This window comes from Neophocaena asiaeorientalis, unplaced genomic scaffold (genome assembly GCF_003031525.2).
Source record: "Neophocaena asiaeorientalis asiaeorientalis breed wild unplaced genomic scaffold, Neophocaena_asiaeorientalis_V1.1 scaffold30, whole genome shotgun sequence".
NCBI classification, from domain to species: domain Eukaryota; kingdom Metazoa; phylum Chordata; class Mammalia; order Artiodactyla; family Phocoenidae; genus Neophocaena; species Neophocaena asiaeorientalis.
The window spans coordinates 18,284,711-18,296,116 of NW_020174923.1; the positions used below are offsets into that span (position 1 = coordinate 18,284,711).

General features: G+C 54.1%; 1 protein-coding gene across 2 annotated transcripts in view; it reads left to right on the forward strand.

Annotated features, from left to right (window-relative positions):
- ETV4 (ETS variant transcription factor 4) overlaps positions 1-8,416 on the forward strand; it is a 14,615-nt gene extending 6,199 nt beyond the window's left edge. Inside the window, exons 5-13 of one of the 2 annotated variants that reach the window (XM_024760797.1) lie at positions 2,022-2,075; positions 3,224-3,350; positions 3,842-3,985; positions 4,201-4,478; positions 6,313-6,387; positions 6,549-6,617; positions 6,774-6,946; positions 7,218-7,319; positions 7,642-8,416. In XM_024760797.1, coding sequence (XP_024616565.1) covers positions 2,022-2,075; positions 3,224-3,350; positions 3,842-3,985; positions 4,201-4,478; positions 6,313-6,387; positions 6,549-6,617; positions 6,774-6,946; positions 7,218-7,319; positions 7,642-7,866 — 1,247 coding nt within the window. In that variant the 3' untranslated portion in view covers positions 7,867-8,416. Of the gene's footprint in view, positions 1-2,021; positions 2,076-3,223; positions 3,351-3,823; positions 3,986-4,200; positions 4,479-6,312; positions 6,388-6,548; positions 6,618-6,773; positions 6,947-7,217; positions 7,320-7,641 lie in introns of both variants that reach the window. The other variant, XM_024760798.1, reaches the window with a different exon arrangement.
- The last annotated feature ends 2,990 nt before the right edge of the window (positions 8,417-11,406 follow it).

An 11,406-nucleotide genomic window follows, 5' to 3' on the forward strand; every position in this document is an offset into this window, starting at 1 on the left:
CCCCGCATAAATGTGTATTTTAAAGCACTTGACACCTCTGATATTTAAAGTAAGTTGGTGAAGAATCCACTTGCCAAGCAATTGATCACAGCCTAAAGCATCCCTTGTGAGATGTGCTTTTCAGGGGACCTGCCTCTAATGTTACCTGGTGGTGGAGAGGGGGAGCCCTAAAGGGGAGGGAAGGGCTGATTGGTTAGGATCTCTTCAGTTCTTGCTCCCAGGCCCATGTTGCTGGCTCTCACCGGCCTGAGGACAAGGCGTCATTGTAGTTTATTCATATAGTTGACAAATAACGCATTGAGTGTCTCTTCTGAACGAGACCTTGTTTGAGGGGTGCTGGGGAGTCAGACAAATAAGACAGACAAAGCCCCTGCCCTCAGCAAGGTTAACTTTCTGGTAGAGGAGATGGACAATAAATTACACATAAGTTACATGTGCGTAAATTAATAAGTTCAGGTAGTCATATGTGCTAGGGAAAAAATAAAAGAGGGATGCAATCAAGAGCCAGGAGGGACCACTTTGGTTTGGGTGGTCAGAGCAAGCCTCTGAGAAAGCAAAGTGAGCTAACACTTCAAAGGCCAGAAAAAAACAGGCCAAGATGTGGGGAAGAGGGTTCAAGCTGGTCAAGTTTGAGGACCCAAAAGGAGACCAGAGCTCTGGAGAGTAACAGGCAAGGAGAGGCAGGTGAGAGAGGTAAGCAAGAGCCAGAAACTTGGGCGCTACAGAGGCCAAGGGCAAGAGTTTGGGGTTCATGCTTTAAGCAAGGGAGAGAAGTGATCGGATTTCTATTGTAAAAAGATCCCTCTGACAGTTTTGGGGAGAGTAGACGTTGGGAGTTCTGATAACATGTCGTGGCTGACATCCAAGGAAGAAATGATGGAGCCTTGGCCCAGGAGGGAAGCCGTAGAGACTGGGGTGTGTCCTGTATAGACTAGGACGAGTGGCCGTGACCTCCAGCCATCTCCTCATATCCCACACCCTTACCAGCCATTCTCAACTCTCCGGTCATTTTATCCATGAGTTTTCCTATTGTCCAATCTGAGAGCAGTCTCCAGGGAACAAAAGACCCCTCTCCATGGGTTCCATTGCTTCATCTTCAAGCCAGTCTCTTCCCAGATTGATAGGAAGGTCCCTCTCGGTGTCTACCCTTCCCCTTCCTGCTGTGATCTATTTATTCCTGAGAGAGGGGCAAAAAGTGGGCAAAGACTCTGGGGTCAGGAGAGGTGCTGAGCTGTATCCCACCTGAAGGAGTTAGTGAGCCCAGGATAAGAGCTAGAAATCAAAGCCCGGATATCCAGTCTGGAGGCCACGGATGAGCTGTTGTTCTATTTTAGCTTTCCTGCCTAATCCCCAAACTCAACTCTCCCCACGCTGGCACCCTGGGAGTGCTCCTCAGAGCTCCAAGCTTGGGAACCCTTCTCTCTCTCCTAGCTGCACATCAGAGCGATAAGGCACCTGGCCTGCCAGTGTCCCCAGCCTCCTCTCCCATTGTCATCCTCTTATCACCTCTCTTGAACCATTCTCTTTCTTCCATTCCATCTCCTTTACCAGGCTCTAGATTTCTACCTTTCACCCGGGAGGTTCTATAAAAGGCAGATTCCTGGGTCCAGCCCAGATTCAGAATCTTCCCATATGATTCTTAGTCCACAGAATCTCACTCCTTATAGTACCTGCCCACCCCAGATGTGACTCTGCTGGGAGCTTTGAGGGAGCTTTGTAAACTCTGAGGGGCAGGGCTGTCTTCACTCATAGAAGTGGAGGGAAAAAAAGACAAAGCATCTAGGACAAAACTCTGGAATCTGCTCAGACGGGTTCTGAGAACTTGCAGCCTTCCCTCCAGGGTGTTAATGGAACCCAGAGATGGAGGTCGCTAGGACCTGGGGTGGAGTTGCCTTCAGTCCTAGGAAAGTTGTTTCCCCGCTTCGGGCTGGTGCTAATCTGCAGGGCTGCGATAATGGTGTCTGCCAGGGGCTGCCATCCAGGGCCCCCACCCCAGACTCACCTCTGGCCTCTCTCTGCAGCTCAGGTACCGGACAGTGATGAGCAGTTTGTTCCTGATTTCCATTCAGAAAACTGTGAGTAGAGGGCCCTGGGTAGAGGGAATGGGGAGTAGGGGAGGGCAGGAAATGAGTCACAGGGATAGAGAATCACAAAAGATCAACTTGTTCTGTCCTCTAGAAGAGGGTGAAGGGCAGGGCGCCCCATTCTTGGGTTTGGACTCAAAGACCAAGCAATAACTGGGAGATGAAGACCTTGCTTCAGATAGGGGCTTGCCCATCCTAGCCATGTGACCTTGGAGCAGACACTTCATCTCTGTGATCCTCCATTTCCTTATTTCTGAAACGAGGGGCTTGGACCAGTGCGGCAGGGTCCAGTTCTACCATTCTAAGTTACTTTCATGCAACTGGGGGCGATTTTGCCCCCCAGGAGACACGGGGCAATGTTAGTTGACATTTGGGGTTGTCACAACTGAGGGTGGGGTGCTATTGGCATCTAGTGGGTAGAGGCCAGGGATGCCGCTAACATCCTACAATGCTCAGGATAGCCCCCATGACAAGGAACGTTGAGAAACGCTGCTTTAACGTCAGATACTTTGCTCTCAACCATCTTCAGTGAAACGAAAACAGGGCACAAATGATCGACGACAGAACAGTCGATTGCAGGTTTTGACTCTCTCACATTCACTGCCTCGGAACCAACTCTGCTGCTCAGCCTGGTGGCTGGAGTTGGCGAACCCAGCAGGGGCCACAGGAAAGGCCAATGTTCTTCTCGGATAATTAGGAGCATGTGTACGATGCTAGTCAGCTGACAGGCAAGTGGGCTGATATCCAACCTTAACCAGAAAAAGAAAGATTCTTCATAGCCCCGAAGAAGAAAACATTTTTCTCCCTTGGAATTCTACAGGGCAGTCAGGAAAACCAGAGGCCTTTCGTTGGAGGTGCTCACTCCTAGAAAGGTGTTTGGGGGGTGGGGGGATTGCGTTAAATGTTGAACTTCAGACAGTTTCTTTGGTTCATATTGGACATTAGCCTGAGGTATAAAGCTACACATAACGTAAACAGCCAAACTGTTCTTAGAAGTGTCTGACAACGGAGATCCAGAGAAGGGGGATGAGGCTGTACTGGCACCCAGCTGATCCTTAAAGAGCAGAAGGTGTCCGAAGCTCTTCCTGCCTCTCCCGTGACACTCTCTGGCCTTGCTCTGCCTCTCCCGACCCCCACAGTAGCTTTCCACAGCCCCACGACCAGGATCAAGAAGGAACCCCAGAGTCCCCGCACAGAGCGGGCCCTGCCCTGCAGCAGGAAGCCGCCCCTCTCCTACCACCATGGCGAGCAGTGCCTTTATTCCAGGTGAGCCCCAGCCCCGCCCTGGGGAAGCGTTGGATGGAGGGTGGGGGTGGGCACCTGTGAGCACTGGCAGCAGTTGAGATGCAGGTTAGACACAGAAAGGATTTCCGAGCTCCTGTAATACAGTAATATAGCTCAGGATTTCCTGAGTAGTTAGGATGAAAAATGCAGCAGCGGGTTCAAGGGATGTGTGTTAAGACCCAGGCAGAGTGTTTCCACTGGAGAAGCTGCTGTCTGACCCAGCCCAGCTGCTCTGGGCTGGGGAGAGGTGTTCTAAAGATTACACCCAGCTTCAGGATTAAGAAAGGAGAAAAACAAGTTCATTTGGGGCTGAGTCTGGCTCATGCTGTTCCTTTCCCGGCACCCTCTACTCTTCTCCCATAATCCCTGTGACCTGACTTCCCAGGGAGTGAGGCGTTCAAAGATGCTCGCCCAGCTTCTCTGCCCCCTCACCCCTGTCTCCCCCTCACCTCCAGTGCCTATGACCCCCCTAGACAAATCGCCATCAAGTCCCCCGTCCCTGGTGCCCCCGGACAGTCGCCCCTGCAACCCTTTCCCCGGGCAGAACAACGGAGTTTCCTGAGATCTTCTGGCACCTCCCAGCCCCACCCTGGCCATGGGTACCTCGGGGAGCACAGGTAAGGTGACAAGGAGAACCGGGTCTCACCAGTTGTTTCTCAATCCCTGAGTGTTCTTCGCTGCCCTTAAGAAACCTGGCATGGGGGGAGGTAGGGAGGAAGGGATATTGACATCCCCCCCACCCCGGAGCCCACTCTGTAAGCTCTGGGAGCAGCAGGCACAAGGAGGGCTTCGTTTAATCTCTCTTCTTCCTTCTCCATCCAACCACATCCAGCTCTGTCTTCCAGCAGCCCCTGGATATCTGCCACTCCTTCACACCCTCTCAGGGAGGGGGCCGGGAACCTCTCCCAGCCCCCTACCAACGCCAGCTGTCGGAGCCCTGCCCACCCTACCCCCAGCAGAGCTTCAAGCGGGAATACCTTGACCCCCTGTATGAACAGGCCGGCCAGCCCGGCCAGCCGGCAGTGGGCCAGGGTGGAATCAATGGGCACAGGTACCCAGGGGCGGGGGTAGTGATCAAACAGGAGCAGATGGACTTCTCCTACGACTCAGGTAAGAGATGCTCCCGGGAAGGAGATGGAGGGGTTTTGGTGGGATTGCTGGGTGGGGTGGCATGTGATCAGTTCCATTAAACCCAGAATGTCTCCCCACAAGTTTTTTTACCTTCCCATCCATTTACCAGTTCATACATTCAACCCACCCACCTACCACTTCTTTTCATAGATTCAAAAGAACTGTCACTTTTCAATCAGCAAACTTATATTCAGATAAGAGATAAGTGACATGTGCAGGTCCTTGCCCTCGGGTAGCTTGTGACTTGATAGGATAGGAAAGTTAAGACATTTCTTCCTGTTTCTATTTAGCAGGTGCTTGGGGGTTTAATTACCTACTGAGATTTAAGTACCGTGCCAGGAGCATGAGTGTGTGCAGTTGGAGGACACAAAGATGAATAGGACGTGTCATTGGTCCCTGTCCCCACAGAAGCTTAAAAATACAAAGGGATTTTAATGAGGAGAAACATGAACTTGAAACTAGCCAGGTTCACAGTTCCCAGTTGGAAGGTGGGGTTCACATGTGTTTTTCACATCCTGTTCCGAGCCTCCAGGTTGGAAGGACCCGCCATCCTGGCCAGACCGGAAGTAGGGACTGCTTTAAATTCTAGTTCCACCTGGCTGTTGACAGGAGTGAGATGCACTCAGCTGCTGTGTTCAGAAACAGCTACAGCTCAAAACCCCATGCGCCCAGGAAAGGCCCAGAAAACCTTGTCTCCTGTTAACATTGCTACCAGCTCCAAATTTGAGTTTATCGGCAAACTTGCATTAGAAAAAATAAATTCAGAGATTAGGATAGGCTCAGAGCTGGCCAGAGCTTTTGAATTTCTCTTTTCCTGGTGCCCAGTCTTTTCGGGGCAGGGGGGTGAGCCCCAAATCCTCCAGGCTGCCCCAGCAAGAACCAGAAGGGTGCACCCACCTCTCCTCAAGCCCGGGCCCTAAGCCTGAGCCGTGCCCGGCAGTGAGATGGAGGAAGGAGGAGGGAGACGCTCTTGCCGCCGACCTTCAAAGGATGTAGACCGGAGGAGATCGTGTTACATGCCCTTGAACTCCTGCCCCTCCCCCTTCAGCTTTCTCTGAATGGAGTCAGGAATTCCATTCACAAAATGGAGGCATGAATGAGCCCACCCTCCCGCCGCCTCCCGGAGGTGTCGGGTTTCACCATCTCATTCATAGGTGGGAGTGGTGGGGGTAGGGCGGGAAGGGGCTGGCACTTGAAGGGCTGGCTTTGCACCGGGGCCGCCTCCAGGTGGGGTGGGGAGGTGTCAATTCCGTGGAATGGAATGAAATAGAGTGGACTGTCTGCTGTCAGACCTGAAAACACACAGCCCCGTGTGCCCGCTGCCTCTTCCACAAATAGATGCATGCGTGTTCTCTCTCTCCCCCCCGCCCCACCCCCACTCCTTTCCTCCCTCTCTCCCTCCCTCCCTCACACCCGCACTGGGCTGGAACCTGCCCTGCTGACCGGACGTCAGCCCATTCCAAGGGAATCTTAGGCTGGGACACTGAACCATTTCCCCGGAGGTTCATCTCTACCCTCCTCCTCCCCATAAACTCACAGGAAACAGCTGCTCCCTGGAATCCTGGGCCTTGTGGAGCAGCTTTGCCCAGCCCCAGCTGCTGCCCTCCAGGCCCTCTGGCCCCGCCCTCAAGTTGAGGGCTTCCGGCTTCTCACTCCCTCTGGGGGGAACTTCCCCTAGGATTCGGCGGTAGGCAGGCCTCTTGGAAAAGAACCGGAAAGCAGGCTGGCAGAAGAAGTTCTTGAATGTGTGCAGGACTGCTGCCCCTACCCCAGCTACCTATAACATGGCCCTTTTTTCTTTCTTCCCCCCCAGACGTCCCTGGGTATGCTTCAATGTACCTTCACGCAGAGGGTTTCTCCGGGCCCTCTCCAGGTGACGGGACCATGGGTAAGGCAGCCTCCTACCTCCCCTGCCAAGCCCTCCAAGTTTGGAGGAGGGAGTCGTGCCTTGGGGGAGGGGCTCCTGGCCAAGGAGTCCCTCTGGATTCTCTGGGGTCTCGTATCAGTGAACCCCCAGATCTGAGTGATCCCTGCAACTTCCTCCTCAAGGCTATGGCTATGAGAAACCTCTGCGACCATTCCCAGATGATGTCTGCGTCGTCCCTGAGAAATTTGAAGGTCAGAGAAGTGACCTTTCATGCCCTCTGTGTCCCCCAGGAATCACATCACATTTCATGAGAAAGGGCCTGGAGAGACCCCTGGGGAGAGGGGACCGGGTTGCCTGGGGGACCAGAGGGCACAAGCCCTCCACCGCCTGTTTCCCGTGTTCCCCAGGAGACATCAAGCAGGAAGGGGTGGGAGCCTTCAGAGAGGGACCGTCCTACCAGCGCCGGGGTGCCTTGCAGCTGTGGCAGTTTCTGGTGGCCCTGCTGGATGACCCGACAAATGCCCACTTCATTGCCTGGACCGGCCGGGGGATGGAGTTCAAACTAATTGAGCCTGAGGAGGTGGGCCTCTCAGATGTCCCCACCCCTCCTCCCAACGACTTCGGGGCCTGGAGATGAGAGGACCTGGGAACTGGTGGCAGGTGCCTTCACCAGCACCGCTGCTTTATTTAACCTGAATTCCTGCCAAACCAGGGTCTGTGGGCTGGTGCTTACCTGCAGGGCCAGCTGAGCATTTGCACCAAGAATCTCAAGGACTCTTTCTGACCTGCGCCCCATTATTTCCTCCGCTGAGCTGCCATCACCATCCCCAAACTCTGTCTCCTGTCCCCAGGTCGCCAGGCTCTGGGGCATCCAGAAGAACCGGCCAGCCATGAATTACGACAAACTGAGCCGCTCACTCCGATACTACTACGAGAAAGGCATCATGCAGAAGGTCGGGGTTAGGGGTCCAAGGACAAGGGGGTGGGGGGCAGCGGATGTGAGAAGGTGATGGGGGCAGGAGAGCACTCTCGCAAGTTTGAAGGAGCAGACAGTGAACCAGTCAGAGAAGTCAAACTGTGGACAATCCCAAGATTTCCCTCTCCCAAAACAGTGATACATATAAATGGTAATGGAAAAGCCTAAAGCATGGAGAGGTTGAGATTAGAGAACAGGAGCTTCTTAGAAGAACCTGCTGGAGGAGAAATGTGCCCCGGGCATCTGTAGGAGGGCTGCTCTCCCCACCCCAACACTGACCCAGCCCTCTCTTCCCACAGGTGGCTGGCGAGCGTTACGTGTATAAGTTTGTGTGCGAGCCCGAGGCCCTCTTCTCTCTGGCCTTCCCGGACAATCAGCGTCCAACTCTCAAGGCTGAGTTTGACCGGCCCGTCAGTGAGGAGGACACAGTCCCTTTGTCCCACTTGGACGAGAGCCCCGCCTACCTCCCAGAGCTGGCTGGCCCCGCCCAGCCCTTTGGCCCCAAGGGTGGCTACTCTTACTAGCCCCTAGCAGCTGCTCCCCTGCTGCCGGGGGTGCTGCCCTGTGTACATAGAGCTGAATTTTGTGTCAGGGAAACTCCCACTCTGAAACCCACAGATGTCTTTGGAGCAGATCCCCTCTGCCCATCAGTCACTCCAGCCCAGACTCTGAGCTGCTCCCCAGAGTTGATGGGAAGGGAAAGTGGAGACACTGCGAGTGTGAAGGTGGTGTCTCGGAAACTGCTCCGGGGACTCCACCTCTGGCCTCTTCCTAGGTCCTACTTAGAGGCCAAGCCCCACTCCCTCTCCCCCATCACAGAGAACAAGAGTTTGTTCTGTTCTGGGGGACAGAGAAGGAGCTTCCCCACTTCATCCTGGCGGAGAGGGAGACATTGAGCTCCCCTGATCTCCCATGCTGGGGAGACAGCAGCCTGCGTCCTGCACTCTGCTCCAAGCTGTGGCCCTGGAGGGTCCTACTTGGCAGTTCTTGGTGCTCTTTGTTCCTAGAGTCGGGGAAGCTGGAGTGAGGAATCTGGGATGGGGGAGGGCTTGCCAGGTGGAGGAGGGATGGCTGGGCTCTGCTCCCAGGGCCCTCTGCCTCTCCTCTGCCTTTTCCTAGGCCCAGGCCTGGGATTTCACCTCCATCTCCACTACATCTGCCAGACCCTAATAAAGGCCCCTGCGTCTCCTGTGAGTTCTCCTTTGTCCTCTTTGCTGCCATGGGAGAAGGACCTGGGAAAGAGCTCTGGCCTTGGGGGCACGTAACCTGAGTTTGGGGCCTGGCCCTGACACTTAACTTCCCTTATGGGTTTAGGAAAAAACAATTGACCTCTGACTTTTTCCTCTGGAAAATGGGCTCAGTGATACCTGCTCTTTCCCCCTCCCAGGATTATCGTGTGAGGACTGTCTGAAATAATGGACAAAGGGTACTTTGCAATCTGGCCTAGTGCCCACTGGCCACCTGCAGCCATCTCCCTGTCCAGGCTGAGGGAAGTGGGAGCCTAGTAGAGCTTTGAGGGCCTCCTGGGGCTTCTTCAGGCAGAGTTTGGCCTGTGGTTTCTGTGATCACAGTTGCTCCCATGACCATGCTACCCATGTGTACCCCAACTGTGTGTCCCCTCCCGCCGTGGCTCCAGGTTGCTGTTTTTGCTGAAGGTGAGGACAGAGTTTGTGCGGAGAGGATCTGGAGAGCGGGGAGAGAAGCAAGGCACCCAGGCAGGAGGGTGCAGGGAGGCTGGAGCAGCCCCGAGCCCTGGGTCCTGGCTAGTGGAGGAAGAACAGGCCAGACCTTCGCAGGAAAAGGGAAGGAGAAACAGCATGGATTCTCCTTGCCCAAATTTGGGGGAAACCAGAACCCTGGGCCGAGTTTTTGGGGTTCGGGGAAAGGCCAGGTTGCAAAAGTGACACCTAGAGAGGAAGTGTAACAGTAGATATGACAACGGGGTGGCTGTGTGTAAGGGAAGGGCAGGATGGGCGGTTCTAGACCCAGCCCCTGTGTAAGCAGCTTCCTAGGAGCCAGGCTCAGGTGAAAACGGGTGCTCTCCATCCAGGTACATCAGAACTGCGGGGAACCACAGCTGCGCTGAGGCAGGGCCGGCCCAACCCCGTCAATGCTTCACCCTCAGCCCCTGCCCAGTGCTTACGCCAAGATGGCAGAAAGGGATGCCACTCGAACCCTACCCACAAATAAAAAGCAATGTTATTTTTTTCCCCAGAAAACAATGCTGATTTTCATAATTTAGAGCAAGAGACAGAAAATTTTAAGAAACAAGTTTTTAAAAATATATGATTCAATTGTACATGAAAGCCAGGGTATCATGGTGGGAAGAGGTGTAAAGTCAAGTGGAAACCCTGAGGTCCCCAGTAGGCGCACATGAGGAGAGACAGGAATTTAGGTGAGAAGCAGTGTCCTGGAAAGGTCTCCACAGGCTGAGACACGTGACCTCTGCCCTCTGAAAGGCGCGTTGAGACACTCCTCACAACTCTTGTTCAAATCCTTACACTTGGAGGGCACTGCTCCGAGTGGAGACAGCTACCAGATCACAACCACGACCACTGGAGAGAATTCTCTGGCTGAAGGAGAGACAGCCAAAACCAGATCGTGCTCCAGAATGGATGACGGTGAACCCTGGACCAAGGCACGTGACCCAGCAGGAGAGCTGACACGTGGCCCGTGGGGATGTTCCCCCGACACACAGACAAGTACAAGACTCGGCACATGTGCAGGGGCAGGAGACTCCTGAGCTAGGCTCCCACAGGGGTGGGGTAAACAGCATACTCTTAACAACCGAGAAGACTCCAGCTCCCTGCGTGAGACCCACATCCTCTCCTGGGCTGTCACTCAATCTCGGGAAATACTGGTTCAAGGAAGAGAAACGGGGGCCCCACTGTGTAGGAGCAGCAGGCGAGTCCTTCCCAATCTGGCTGGGAGCCCCTTCTCCCTCTGGGCAGGCTCAGCAATACCGCCTACATGCTGTTTCCTGGTGGACAGTCAGAAGGTCAGACCCCAGCCATGTTGTCACAGCAGAGACATGACCCCAGCTCTTCAGGGAGATGTTCAAGGAACACCCACAGAGCTGGTGTCCTTCTTTTTGCTCACCTAACCCAGAAAGATGACCAGCCTGCTGTCTCTCACCCTTGGCCTGTTAAACATCCCCTTTTCAACTTCAGCTTAAAACCCAAACCTCCTTCCTTGGGGGCGATGACTTCAGAGGTGCGAATGCCGTCAGTGCTGGTCACCCAGCTGGGAAAGGTGGGCTGCCAAGCCCAGAGTTTGTTCCTAAACTGGAGAGACCTGGGCTGGAATTAAGACTGGCAAGCTGGGTACCCAGCCCCTGCTTCCACTTCACTTTCCTCGGTCCGTCCCTGCACTACCTCTCCCTATAATACCTTAAAGGTTAGCACGTAAAGATCCCCTGCCCTTACCTGCTGGCCTGGGCTTCCTGAGAGGCACACTCAGAACCGCAAGAGCTCACTCAGCTCAGTAAAGGGGCGGTGACCTACAGTCAGCAGATTCTGCTGGGTTGTTTCTGAATTGTGTCTTCAGGGTGGCTGGTTTGCTGCTCAATGACAGCCCACAGTCCTTTATACCCTAACATGTCATATGGTCTCTTTTAGTGTCCGGCGTACCACTGTATAGTAGTTCTAGTATTTACATCATTACTTACTGGTGTGAGGAGGTAGGAAGCAGTGCGGACCATAACATAGGATGTCCCCAATCCCCCGGGGGCTTCTCTACAAGACCAACTTCCCAGAAGTTCCACAGCCTGGCCCAGCAGCACCTGCCTGATGTTCTCCCAAGTCCAAGCCCAGAGGCTTCTCAGGAAATGTGAGGAGGGCACTTGGAGGTGGCCATTCCCCAGCAAATGCTAGGAGAAAACCACCAAGCACGAGGCCAGGAGCACAGATCCTAGGCGGCACAAACAGGCTCTGAGAGGTGCTCTGCTGATTTTCAGTTTGGGGGTGGAGGAAGGGAGGCTTTGACCAAAAAATCCCTTTGTCAAAGACCTCAGGAGGATAAAAATAAAACCAAAATAAACTGAACGTCGTGTCATTACTTACATG